The sequence below is a fragment of the Zea mays genome, chromosome 1 (assembly GCF_902167145.1).
Source record: "Zea mays cultivar B73 chromosome 1, Zm-B73-REFERENCE-NAM-5.0, whole genome shotgun sequence".
Lineage (NCBI taxonomy): Eukaryota > Viridiplantae > Streptophyta > Magnoliopsida > Poales > Poaceae > Zea > Zea mays.
The window spans coordinates 300,927,482-300,941,038 of record NC_050096.1 but is presented as its reverse complement, the minus strand read 5'-3'; the positions used below and the strand labels follow the sequence as shown (position 1 = coordinate 300,941,038).

The following is a 13,557-nucleotide window of genomic DNA, read 5'->3' as shown; positions in this document are numbered from 1 at the left end:
ACTCCACACTCTAATTCACTCATCTTGGTTCGTATTATAGCCTCTTACCCTCTATTTCAACATGGTTCTAAGATGGAGTCTGAAATTTAAACACTTCCTCGACTTGCTCAACGATCAATTTCCACAATATACTCCATCCGTTTCTTTTTAGTTGTCGCTGGATAGTGACAACTAAAACGAAACGGAGGGAGTATACCTTAACACCCTTGCCAATGTGGAGTAGATCTTCTTCGATGCTCTTTCTCTTATACATCACTGCTTATCTCTATTTCTTGAGTCTACAACCTCTCCTTGCATACACGTATCCTCCTCCTACATGTCCCTACCGACCATCCATGGATACTCCTCTCAGTGATGATCATACCACCAACGCTTCTCCTCCTTCACCTTTTACTTATCCACACCCTCCTCTATACTCATATGGATATCCATATGGTGTCCTCCGTATAGATCAAATGTCTGAAAGAAAGAAAGAAACCGCTAGTGCTCTTGGTTCTAGCAACAAGGTCTTCTTTTCTTGTTTGTCCATATTCACCTAGACATGAAAGTGTCTTTTCCTAACCTTACTGTTCTACCCAGCATGGTCAGCTCCGGACCTCCAACCCCTGAGTACGGCATCGCGAGGTGTGACAACTGATGTCTGCGTCTCATTTCCTCATCATATGGGTCCTTGCCTTGAATGACCATCTTGCATGCTTTACCACACGGCCGGCCGGTCGTCGTCGTCCCAACTGCCAATGAGTGAAGTCGGGAGACATGCATATATAAGGTTTTGAACAGCACGCACAACATGAAACCCGGCCTCTCTCGTATACCAAGGGTGTGGTGGATCGGTCTACGTGTATATATAGTTGCTAGAATGCTAGACCATATTTTGGAATGCGTTTTCAATTCTAATAACGTACGTTAGTCTTGTAGGTAAAGATGACCAATAAGCACGAGGCCCGTGAGCCCGGCACGAAGCCCGCTTTTTGGTCCGGTCCGAGCCCGGCACGGTACGAATAAGCGGGCGGGCTTGGACAGGAAACTAGGCACGGCCCGTTTACCTCTAAGCCCGTTAAACCCGTTTTTTTACACTAAAACGTACTTACCGATCCATTTAGCCTGCTTTTCGGCCCGTTTTTTCGTGCTAAACGGGCTGGCTCGGCCCGGTTAGGCCCGCTGCAGGCCAGGCTTAGACAGAAAATTAAGCCCGTGGGCTCAGCAGGCCTGACCCGGTTTTTGGCCGGGCTTCATCGGGTCCGGGCCGGACGGCCCATTTGGCCATCTCTACTTGTAGGGATCGATCCCTGGAAGGCCTGCAGTTCGAGTTATGTTAATTATCGAATTTGTTTCTGTTTTATTTCTTTATTTACAAAACTATGTATATAGATAATTGGGTTGGGTTCCTTTATTGAATGCGTGTAGCAGTATATGCAGTACTACTACCTGCTGACTCGCATACAATGCAAGAGGGTTGTTGTTTGGTGTAGCGTCGTGGTGGGTGGGTGTGGGTGCAAATTCTCAGCTAGTGGATAGATACGGTGTTCCTTGAGTCTACAACCTTTCCTTGCATACACGTATCCTCCTCCTATGTGTCCCTACCGACCATCCATAGATACTCCTCTCAGTGATGATCATACCACCAACGCTTCTCCTACTGTTGACGCTTCTCCTCCTTCACCTCTTACTTATCCACACCCTCCTCTGTACTCATATGGATATCCATATGCATGGTGTCCTCCATATAGATCAAATGTCTGAAAGAAAGAAACCGCTAGTGCTCTTGGTTCTAGCAACAAGGTCTTCTTTTCTTGTTTGTCCATATTCACGTTGACATGAAAGTGTCTTTTCCTAACCTTACTGTTCTACCCAGCATGGTCAGATCCGGACCCCTAGCCCCTGAGTATGGCGCCGCCGACCCTCTGCACGCGCGCGCGAGGTGTGACAACTGCTGTCTGCGTCTCATTTCCTCGTCGTATTTGCCTTGAATGACCATCTTGCATGCATGCTTTACCACATGGACGGCCGGTCGTCGTCGTCCCAACTGCCAGCCAAGGAGTGAAGTCAGGAAGGGTTTGAACAACACGCACAACATGGAACCCTCTCTCATATATACCAAGGGTACGGTGTGGTGGATCAGTCTACGTTTATATATAGTTGCTATGCCATATTTTTGGAATGCGATTTCAATTCTAATAACGTACGTTAGTTTGGAAGGCCTGCAGTTCGAGATATGTTAATTATCGAATCTGTTTCTGGTTTATTTGTTTATTTACAAAACTATATATAGATAATTGGCTCCCTTTATTGAATGCGTGTAGCAGTATATGCAGTACTACGTACCTGCTGACTCGCATACAATGCAGGGGTTGTTGTTTGGTGTAGCGTCGTGGTGGGTGGGTGTGTGGGTGCAAATTCTCAGCTAGTGGATAGATACGGTGGTCGATCTGGCCTTGATGAGATCGTGATGCACATGGACGACGAGGTACCCTCTTCTGCTTGCCCGGCCTTCGTCCTCAGTTGACTGTATCAGCTGCCGCGTAAGTGAGGGCTTCGCTCACTTTGAACTGTAAGCCTAGCTACAACTTGGTTTGTAAAGCTAACCTGACGCTTCTAGAACTAAATGCATGCAAATGCGACCACAGAAGTCTCCAGTAATTAAATCTAGTCTAACTGTACGTCTAGCTGAGAACTATTTGACTGGAAAGTGTAAAAATTTGGCAACCACACTACTGCCATGCACGCAACGCATGCCCCCTCCTTTGACTTTGGGGGCGTCACCTTTTTCTCATGTCACATTCTGCCAGGGAGGGAGAGCCGGCGGAGAGGAGACAAAGTTCGCGAGAAAGGGCGGAAGTGGACTGTGTCCGACATCTTACACATTCAATCTTTTATCTCGTCGTATATTTCAAAATTCACTATATAAACAATATAGTCTAATGTAAAATAGTGTTTGAATCTGCTAAAGACATAGGTGCTGGCGAAGATAAATAAATTATGTATCACTGAAATAATTGAGAGAAACTCTTCCACTATATATATAAACAAAAAAGGCCTTCCTTAGGTGGCCTCTGGTCAAGTTCTCCGCCGTTCAGAAGTCATAAGTCATTGGACCCGCCGTAGTCCACTTCTTGATGCTTTATCAGAAACTTCTGTGCTTGGTGGTCAACTGATCTTGTAACTAAGGAGTGAACTTAGGCCCTGTTTGGTTTGGGGACTAAAGATTAGTCCTTCTATTTTAGTCTCATTTAGTCCATAAATAGATAAACGGTGGGACTAAAACATGAACTAAACTGCTTTAGTCTCTAGTACCTCAAAGGGTGACTAAAATGGACTAAACCATATTAATTCCACCTTTTGCCACTCATTTATTTCTGTTACACTAATGACAGAAGATTGTTAAGAGATATTTTAGTCTTCTTACGAGTCACTTAATGCGTTCTAAATACTTTTAGTCCCTACAAACTCGACTAAATTTTAGTCCAAAGGAACCAAATAGGCCCTTAGCGGCTTAGCGTATATGTTTTGTTCAAGTCTGAGTTGTGAAAAAAACACCATAAGATGTCAAAAGGGTAATGTGAGCTATGTGCTGCAAAAAGTCTTAAGTTGATTGGTGAAAACAACTGAAAATGATACTATACAAAAGCAGCCACTTCGTGAAAAGGTAGCTTCTCGTGCTTCTGTCATTTTGTTGGTTGGTGTTTGCCTTTTAGCAGCAGAAGCATTTTACAGAAACGCACAAACACAACTTAGTCTGCTTAGAGTCTTTGCCACATGTTAATAATGGACTCGGTATTTTATGTATTTTACCTCTCTTTTATAAAAAAATTTTACAATTACATCCTTGATGGGATTGATACCGTATTTGGACTCGGCTGTGAGCGTCGTGACCAATGGTGTTGAGGTTATATGGCTTGGCGTTATAGGTCAAAGCACCGAGGTATTATGTTATAAATAGAGTGAACGTTATTGTGGCTCTGACGTGGCAGTACCTCAATGTCATAGCTCGTGACGTCATGCTCTAATTTAATCAACATCAGTTCACTAGCCGGGGCGAACCTCATTTATTTCTCATCTTTCTCCCTCTCCCTGTCCCCAATTCTTCCAGCCTTCTCTAATCTATTGATTCAACCTTGGAAGCTTGGATTTGATCCTTAGACCTTTCAAAGCAAGGTATCCTTCATCTCTTCCTCATTTTATATGTGTTGAGTTAGCTTATGTTATGTGAAATTTGCAACCCTAGGTAGATAATTTTGATTTTGGTGTATAAGCAAAGTTGTTTAGGCAGATCGGTTACATTTATAATCATGTGTTTGGTTTTTGCCAACGAACGACTTGATAACTCTCTTTGTGTACGTGATTGTGGAGATCTAGTTATCCTTGCACGTGGAGGTTTGCTTGAGTTTGAGTGTGGTAACAAGAACAATGTAAGTGCATCTTTTTTCACTTGAACCTTGTATTTGTCTGCCTAAAATTAAGAATATATCATTGTTGGCAGCATAGCTATTGGAAGTATCGTTTTAGTGACCGCTATTAATTGGGTAGCTATCTAACTACTAACTATCAAAGTAATTACCTACTACTGACTAGTTAACTAAGAGGTCACTAACTACTTAACTAGTTATGTAATAACTAAGCTATGAACTACATTACTAACTAAGTTACTAATTAAGTTATTAATGCATAAAAATTCACATTCACCGATGACTAAGTGGGGGAGAAATTGACATTATTACTGTCATTTTCAACAGCATTGGTTGAAAGAGTTTTCTCTATAATGAAACTAAATTAAGGGTGAATGCACAACAAGATTTCAGATGAATGGTTCAATCACTTGATGATGTGATACACTAAGTGAAAATTATTTAAAATACTTGATAATATTATCATAACATGGCGGTTTCAGAGCATAAAAAACTCGAAGATAAGTCTACCTCGTGTTAAATATCAGTAACACATTTATAGGTGATTAATAAATACTTCCTATGATCATTTTTATTATATTATTTAATCTTTTTAATTTGTCCAGGTTTGAATAAATTCTGGCTCTCCAGTAGATCCAACTACTTCGTCGTTTACTAAAAATAAACTAATCGTTTATATCATTCCATAGCAACTCATCATCACACATAGTTGTTTATCACCATAAAATAACATGATAAGCTCACCGCCATCTGTATCGTAAACTAAGTAAATGATTTAGGGTGTGTTTGGTTTGGCTTTTACCCCTAAAAATCAAAAGCTAAACCAAAGGGCTCGAACCCGAAAGTAGTTTTTTCCAAAAGAAATAGCTGGTGTGGCCCGCCTGTTGCGCTCCCTCCATCGTCCGACTTAAAGTGCGGTGGATAGCCGGAGGCTATGGATATGTGGTGGAGCGGTCCAGCATCGGCATGGGAACATGGCCGGATGGGGAGGCGGTGAAGAGGGCACCACCATCATGAAGCGACCAGTGGTCGAGAGGATGAAGGAGATGCAACCGCATGGGATGGTGTGGGAGCAGGTAGTAATGATGTCGAAATCCTCAACGCAAGAAATTATTTCTTTGACATCGAGGATGGCGCAAGAATGGCACCACAACGAGTACCTTCTCCAGTTGGCATTTTACTGGTAGTAACTTAATTTGCCACCGATGACCGTGAGGTTTATGTGTATCTCTAGCAATATAAGATCGGATCTAATGCCACTAGTCTATATCTACCGCCACATCAGCTATCGCTCAATCTATATCTATCATTGTCCGCAAGTTCATAGTAATAGTGCACAACCTTTACTATTAGCCTATAGTCACCTTAGCGCTACATCAACCTTTTTACATACTCTTATTTGAAATGAAACACATTTTACTAAAATACAATTACATCTAGATATATAACTAAGCAATATTAAAAAATATAGTTCATAAAAGTAAATACAAATTAAATAGTTTATAAATCATAAATAAAATCTACATAATTTGTCAAACATAAAATATGTAATATGTAAAAATGAAAGTTGCATAATTCATAAAATGACATAGACCAATTAAAAAAAGATATGTGGCAGTCGACGGTCGGTGGATACCGACCATCGCGAGGCTGTACGGACAGCTATCGACCGTAGGGTCCTGGTCGGTACTAAGGATAGTGAGCACCGGCCTGGCCTAAGAGCATCCCTAGAAACGACTCCTCAAAATCAATTTTAAGATACATGTAAATAATTAGTAAGATAAATTTTAATCATTTCCCCTTAAAACGGCATATTATTTCTAGAGAGCAAAAAAACCTCTTATTTATAGCTATAAGAGAGTTTTAAGGGATATGAAAAAGTTAGGAGCGTTTTAGGAAACTATTGGAGACATTTTTTTTGTGTTTTTCAAAAAAAAACTGGATTTAGAGGAGGAGCTTTTGAAGATGCTCTGAGCGCCTCGTCGTTTGAACACTGCTGACTCAGCAGTTGGCATCCACACACACACGCACACAAAGTTGGAATTCTAAAATTCCAATCCAAACTTCTCCAGCCTAGACTTGTCGTGAGTAGCCCCACCATGCCATCCATCCTTGTCAAGCCACCCGCGAGCAGCAGTAGCCAACCCCGGTCCCGGCGCCGTCCACTTCGACGACCGTCTCGCCACACGCGACGCGGACCACCAGCTGAGGTTGATCGAGATGGAGACCGCAACGATGACGACGACGCCACCAGCAGACCAATCCCATTACCTTACACCAGTTATCCGGCACCGGCAGCAGGCAACGAGTAGCCAGCCAGTCCAGGTCACTGACCTGAGATAAGCAAACGCACACCTGCGGTGCGGGCTGCGGCTCCGCTCATCGCTGCCAGCCAGTCCAGGTCACTGCCTCCCTCGTTCCACACCATGCCAGCGGCCGCTCTCGCCGTGCGGGTGGCCGCCGTCCTGCTCCTCCTCGCCCGAGGCGGATCCGGATCGGCGCCCGGGGAGTTCGTGCTCAGTGGCTTCGCGAGCGGCAACGTCACGACCAGCGGCGCGGCCGTCGTCACCTCCTCCGGCCTCCTGCAGCTCACCAACGCGACCAACGAGGTGTTCGGGCACGGCTTCTACCCCGTGCCGCTCCGCTTCAAGGACGCCTCCTCCACGCCGCGCTCCTTCTCCACCACCTTCGTGTTCGCCATGGTGCCGCGGCACGACGACGCGCACGGCCACGGGATCGCCTTCGCGCTGGCGCCGTCGCCGACCGTGCCCGGCGCGGTGGCCGGGAAGAACCTCGGCCTGTTCAACACGTCCGACGACACGGGGAAGGCCAGGAGCGGGGTCGTCGCCGTCGAGCTCGACACGGCCAAGGACGAGGAGTTTAGCGACATCAACGACAACCACGTCGGCATCGACGTCAACAGCCTGGTGTCCGTGAGCTCAGCGCCGGCGGCGTACGTCGACGCCGGCAGCCTAGTCAACATCAGCCTGGTCAGCGGGGAGCCCCTGCAGGCGTGGGTCGAGTACGACGGCGCGAGCATGCGCCTGGAGGTGACGGTGGCGCCGGCGCGCAAGCCCAGGCCGGCTGTCCCGCTCGTGTCTTCCATCGTCAACCTCTCGTCGGCCGTGGCCGACGACACGTACGTCGGGTTCACGGCGGCGAACGGCGCGGCCTCCACCTCTCACTACGTTCTTGGCTGGAGTTTCCGCCTAGGCGACGGACGCGCGACGGACCTCGACGCCTCGAAGCTGCCGCCGGTCCCATCGTCCAAGAAGAAGACGTCGCGGCTAAACTTGGTCACGCTGTCCCTCGTTGTCGTCGTGGCACTCCTCTTAGCGTCGGTGGCAGTCGCAGCTCTCGTGGTCAGGCACCGGCGGTTCGCCGAGGAGCAAGAGGACTGGGAGATACAGTACGGGCCTCACCGGATCAGCTACAAGGACCTGCACGCGGCCACGAGGGGGTTCCGCGACGCCATCGGCCAAGGCGGCTTCGGCCGCGTGTACCACGGCGTGCTACAGCGGCCGGTGAACGCCGAGGTTGCCGTCAAGAAGGTGTCCCACGACTCCCGGCAAGGGCTGCGCGAGTTCGTGTCCGAGATCGCGAGCATGAGCCGGCTGCGCCACCGCAACCTGGTGCAGCTCCTCGGGTACTGCCGGCGGCGGGGCGAGCTGGTACTCGTCTACGACTACATGGTCAACGGCAGCCTCGACAGGCACCTGTTCGACGCCGGCAAGCCGGCGCTGAGCTGGGAGCAGCGCGGCAAGATCGTCCGCGACGTCGCCGCCGGGCTGCTGTACCTGCACGAGGGATGGGAGCAGGTGGTGGTGCACCGCGACATCAAGTCCGCCAACGTGCTCCTCGACGCCGACATGAACGGCAAGCTCAGCGACTTCGGCCTCGCGCGGCTGTACGACCACGGCAGCAACCCGCAGACGACGCACGTCATCGGGACGCTGGGGTACCTCGCGCCGGAGATGAGCAAGACGGGGAAGGCCACCACAAGCACCGACGTGTTCGCGTTCGGCGCCTTCCTGCTCGAGGTGGCGTGCGGGCGGCGGCCCATGGAGCGCGACGACGACCTTGATTCGCCCGGGCTCGTCGACCTCGTCCTCGAGTGCTGGAAGGCCGGGAGGATCGTGGAAGCCAGGGACAAAAGGATCGGCAAGTGCGACGAGGCCGACGTCGAGCTGGTGCTCAAACTCGGCCTGCTCTGTTCGCACCCTGACCCCCGGTGCCGGCCGAGCATGAGGCAGGCGGTGCAGATGCTGGAAGGCGCAGCGCCGGTGCCAGAGACACCGCCCAAAGATCTAGCCAGCAACAGCAGGTTGTTCTACGGATACAGCGAGTCTTTCGACGAGTTCGCCACCATGTTCCCGGCGACGTCGGAGGTCACCAGCGTCACCACGCAGCCGTCTTCCTCACACTCCACCGGCGAGGGGCAGCAGGTCTCCTCCGAACAAATCACCAACGTATAGTCATGTGTTTTACGATGGTTGGGTTAGGAAGCAAACAGTGATCATAGGTTTAGGTGTTGTGTGATATTTTCTTCAAGTGAATATAGGATATGGTCAGCCATTTTGTAGGGATGACCACAAAAACAAAGTTAGATAAAGCTCCAACAGATTGAACTATTCCTCGCTTGTTTCATCATGGAGAGAGCAAGAAGGTGAAATTCTTCATTCAGGTAAGGAGTCATATACGAATCTCAAAAGAAATAATAATATGGCATCGAAATTTCTGTAAAGAATCGGAATCCATGCAGTCACCTTCGCTTAAAAGGACCTGAAAGGCATCAGCCTGCTTCTCATGGGAAAAAGATCATGGCACACTGGCCCGAGAACTGAACCTCAAACTTTATTATGACAAAAATGTGTTCTAGACCAATGATGGACTGAGAAAGATATAAACACTAATAGGGTGTTTAGTTTGAGAAATGACCTAGTCCATCATCTATTCACTTCTCACATTTTGTTTGGTAATGAGTTCATTCATCATCACCTTATTACTCATAGTTAGTTAATACTAATACGAGGAATAAATCATGCCACCAAATTTGAGAAATAGATTTATGATGCACCATCTCATTTTGGATGGAATGATACGTAAACCAAACACCCCCTAAAATATCTTTAAAAATGGCCCAGGAACTGAAACCTCAAACTTTATTGTGACAAAAATGTGTGTCGTAGACCAACGATGGACTCGGGAAGATATCTGGACACTAAAATATCTCTACAACTAGCCCAAATAGACACCAAGTATAAGATACACAATAAGATGGCCTTGTTTCGAAAAAATACAGCAGGCAACCCCAGATTTTAGCCATGCAACATTAGCTTACAGGTTAACTGGCTGTCAATCTATATAGCCTCAGCCACAAGCAGGATCATCACCATCTTCATGGAAGCCCTGTGCAGCACCTTGGATCATTTCGTCATCAACTCCTGAAAGGAAGTTTAGAACTTTGAATATTCAGCTTCTATCATTACCCCCACAGATAAAGCCTACAAAGGGAAATGCGTATGGATGTACCTTCAATGAAGGATTCGAATTCATCTTCAGTTGGTTCCCTTGATGTCATTCGGTTGCCTGATTGATTAATCTCCATCCAGTTTGGCTGCTCAGCTGGGCCAGAGAACATTGCAGGTCTATCCACAGCCCAATCATCGACTACGTCTATGTAGTCCACAGAGAGAGGATCAAACGCTTTCGCCTTGTGTTGTTGTCTATCAAAAATATCACTCAATCGGTTAATCCATTCATGCTTTGTTACCAGGCCAAAGATATCCTGTTTTAACAACTAATGGCAAGTTTCTCCGCAACAAGATGATTTCATTACCTTTGCTGAAGCCGTAGGTTGTATTGTACAAAGGTGAGGTCATGCATTCGCTGACGCTCAAAACTATTCATTCTTTCATCATGAACTTGTTCAAAATGAATGTTCGTCCGGTCACATCCTCTTGCGCTGCAGGTTTGACTGAGAATACGGACCGCTAGACGTGTTAAATTTGGGCAAGCTCCTCCATATGTATACCACCATTCAGCTGCAAGTCAATAACAATAGTAAACAACAAAGTTCAGTACCTCACCTTATGATTACCGCGATCAAAGGATGCAATAGGCTTACAAGTTTCCAATTTCTGAAAGAAGGCTAACAAGGTTTGTCAGAAAAGTTACGTCTTATTTGGTATGATCTAAAACCACAAATGTGTGACTCATGTTTGTAAAAACAAAAAGATAATACTAGCGAGTGATCTAGTTCACGAGAATTTTGAAACACTAACCAGGAGGTAAAGTTCGTCTAGATCGGACAGCCATCTGCCTACGAAAATCCACTGCTGTTTCACTCCGGTATATGTGGAGCTCTCGCTGTACTTTATCTTGGATTTTCACATCAGGTACCAGCCTTTCTATGCAGTCTAGCATTCCTGAGAATATTCCATTTGATATGTCACCTCGAATTCCATCAAAAAATAGAGGGTTCAGGAAGAAACCAGCTGAATGAAGTGGCTGTGGTGTCTGGTTGTCCCACCTCCAGTCGATAATATTCCAGTAAACCATGTAATCGTTCTTACTCACCAGCTCTTTTTTGATTGCTGCTTTTGCCTTGTACAGTCCAGCATATACATAACCCATAGAAGGCCTCTTGGGGTTACCGACTAGCTTAAGAAGGTGCACAAGTTGCTCAGTGATGTGAACGACGGCAGCACAGGAGTTCCAAAACTGCAAATTATTAACAAGATTGCTTGCTTCAATCCCTCCTTTCTTTGGCAACAAGTCTATCCATTCATCCGAGTTGACCATAGCTTGCAAAGCCTCCCTCAAACCGTACATATTCTTCAACGTCACAAAGTTCATAGCCGCACGAGTCTCCGCAGGAACCAGCAGATCCTTCCCTTGCAGATACTTCTTCATCAGATTCAACGCATATGCGCTGTTGTAGACAAATCCCGTAATGGCCTTTGCATTACTTATTATCTCACTAATTGCCTCCACCTTACTGAAATCTTCGAGCATGCCATCAACACACTGGAAAGTGCATGGAGACCAGAACAATGTGGGGAATGTTTCACCTAGCTTTTTTCCGGCAGCTGCATGGACCTCAGAATTGTTTGTGATAACCTGGACAACTTTTTTCTCGCCAATTTCCTCGACTGCACTTTTTAGTAGCTCGTACAGTGCATCTGAAGATGTGACGATGCTGGTTGCATCCACCGACTTGAGGAACATAGTACCTTCCGGGCAATACACGGAGAAGTTTATCAAGGTTCTGCCTTTATCAGTGATCCACTCGTCAGCCAACACCGAGCAGCCCGTCCTGGTCCATGACCCCCTGAAGAACTCCAAGCGAGCCGTCACGTCGTCGAGTGACCTCTTAAGAATGTGACCGCGAAAGTCATGGTACGAGAGCGTCTCAGGCCTCCCCCCTGCCGCCGCAATGGCCTCGAGCATCGGTTGGAAGTAGACCGAGTTCACCGCTTCCAATGGCACACCGGCGTCATACAAGAACCTCCCAACTGCCACGGAAACATGCTCCTTCTCCGAGGGGGCAGCATGTTCGAAATGCTCTGCTGGTGTCACTGCGTTCACTGCCATGACAACCTGATGAAGAGGGTTGGTCTGAGGAGTAGGCGGAACATGCTGCAGCCCGTGAAGAAGATTGTTCTGAGGGGTAGACCGAACATGCTGCGGCCGGATCTGGGGTATAAGTGGCGGAGCAGGGGCGTAGGTCACCTGCTTCCTCTTCTTCTTACCGCTGGTACTCCCCCTAATGCTGCCCTCCGGAACCGGAGGCCTCTGCTCCTCGAGCGGCACGGCCTCGAAGTCGAGCACCTCGTTGAGCGAGATCATGTGGATGGGGCTGCCGGTACCCCCGCTAGCCGTAGAGACAGAGGCGGGCGTCGTGCTGGCGGCGGCGAGCTTGCGCTGCATCTTCTTGGCAGCGACGGCGGCGAGGCTGCGGAGCATGGTGTCCTGGACGTCGCGGGGCACACTGGGGCAGCAGCAGGCGTTCCCGGGGCGGCGGGCCAGGTGCTCCTTGAAGCGGTGGATACCACCGCCGAGAAAGTGCTTGCCGCAGTAGGCGCACTTGAGGCGCATCCGGCCGTCGGAGCGCACCATGACGCAGTGCTTCCACGCCGGATCGTGCTTCTGCGCTCCGATCGGCACCACCACCTCTTCCTGGTCCTGGTCCTGCTCCTCCCCATCCCCCGCCGCCGCGTCCTCCAGAACCGCGTCCCTCTCCATCAGGCAAGAGCACGAACGCTGCTGCATCAGCCATCACCGCCGGGCGTCAGCGTCAGGAACGGCACAATTGGATTCGCGTGTCCTACTAAATCCCCAATCAGCCGATGCCCGGGGGCGGGAGCGAGATAAACCAGAAGAACCCGAAATGAAGGGGTGAGTGGGATGGAGATGTGGAAGGAGAACTCACCCGGGTTTTCGGGAGGCGAAACGGCCGGGCTTCCCCAAAATCGGCGGCCGCCGGGGCGGGGTCCGGGAGGAAGAAAACCGGGAGGGGCGGGGAGCCGGGGAGGGTGAATCGATGGGAGACGGGTGACGTGGGTCCCGACGTTGGAAGCGGGTGGGTGGCGTTGAGCGGCGGGCCGGCGGCTCATTGTCGAGGAGGCGACCGGGCCAGCCGGTTCTCGCGTGGTTTGGTTCGGGTTAGCTCATGGTGGGCTGGTCGGACCAGTGGGCCGCCCTGGTTGGTTTGTCTACAGAATCCGAATTCCAGTTACCCGCCCGCCCGTCCCTCGGTCCGAATTTTTACTTTTTCAGCCCCACTTTTGAAAAATATTTACATTTAGACCCCAGAAATTTTATATGCAATTTTGGACCCGATACTCGGCGCCATAGGCTGTGGCGCCGAGGTAACACAGCTTGACGCCACAGCCTATGGCGCCGAGCTGTAACGGCTCCCTGCGCCTAGGGCTGACATGGCATTGACGCGGCCTCGTAGCTCGGCGCCACAGATCTTGGCGCCGAGCTACGAAGGCCTATAAAACCGGCCGCGCTGCTGGCCGAGAGGAGCACATTTCCTCTCATTTCAAAACTTCGTCAAAATTTTTGCTGGATTCAAAGATTCGAGTTGGTTCACTTTGTAGACCAAGGTATGGTGTCCAACTGATTCGTTTTGTATATTGGGTTG

General features: G+C 48.7%; 2 protein-coding genes across 2 annotated transcripts; one reads left to right on the top strand and one right to left on the bottom strand.

Moving 5' to 3' along the window:
• Nucleotides 1-6,736: 6,736 nt before the first annotated feature.
• On the top strand, nt 6,737-9,036 carry LOC100281445 (uncharacterized). Its single transcript, NM_001154363.2, has one exon. The coding sequence runs from the start codon at nt 6,833-6,835 to the stop codon at nt 8,879-8,881; it is 2,049 nt and encodes a 682-aa protein (NP_001147835.2). The 5' UTR covers nt 6,737-6,832; the 3' UTR covers nt 8,882-9,036.
• Nucleotides 9,037-9,471: 435 nt separating this feature from the next.
• On the bottom strand, nt 9,472-13,013 carry LOC103644259 (hAT transposon superfamily). Its single transcript, XM_008667466.3, has 5 exons — nt 12,841-13,013; nt 10,691-12,674; nt 10,246-10,450; nt 9,939-10,132; nt 9,472-9,850 (listed from the first exon to the last, which is right to left on the bottom strand). Exons 2-5 carry the CDS (start codon nt 12,651-12,653, stop codon nt 9,777-9,779), a joined length of 2,436 nt encoding a protein of 811 aa, XP_008665688.1. The 5' UTR covers nt 12,654-12,674; nt 12,841-13,013; the 3' UTR covers nt 9,472-9,776.
• Between the last annotated feature and the right edge of the window lie 544 nt (nt 13,014-13,557).

What these genes read in the sequence shown, in the direction of transcription:
- LOC100281445 (NM_001154363.2), top strand. Translation starts at nt 6,833, where the DNA reads ATGCCAGCGGCCGCTCTCGCCGTGCGGGTGGCCGCCGTCCTGCTCCTC.
- LOC103644259 (XM_008667466.3), bottom strand. Translation starts at nt 12,653, where the DNA reads ATGGAGAGGGACGCGGTTCTGGAGGACGCGGCGGCGGGGGATGGGGAG. An exon ending in AACCTACGGCTTCAGCAAAG is followed by an intron (nt 10,133 to 10,245) that starts GTAATGAAATCA and finishes TATTTTTGATAG; the next exon opens with ACAACAACACAAGGCGAAAG. An exon ending in ATTCGAATCCTTCATTGAAG is followed by an intron (nt 9,851 to 9,938) that starts GTACATCCATAC and finishes ACTTCCTTTCAG; the next exon opens with GAGTTGATGACGAAATGATC.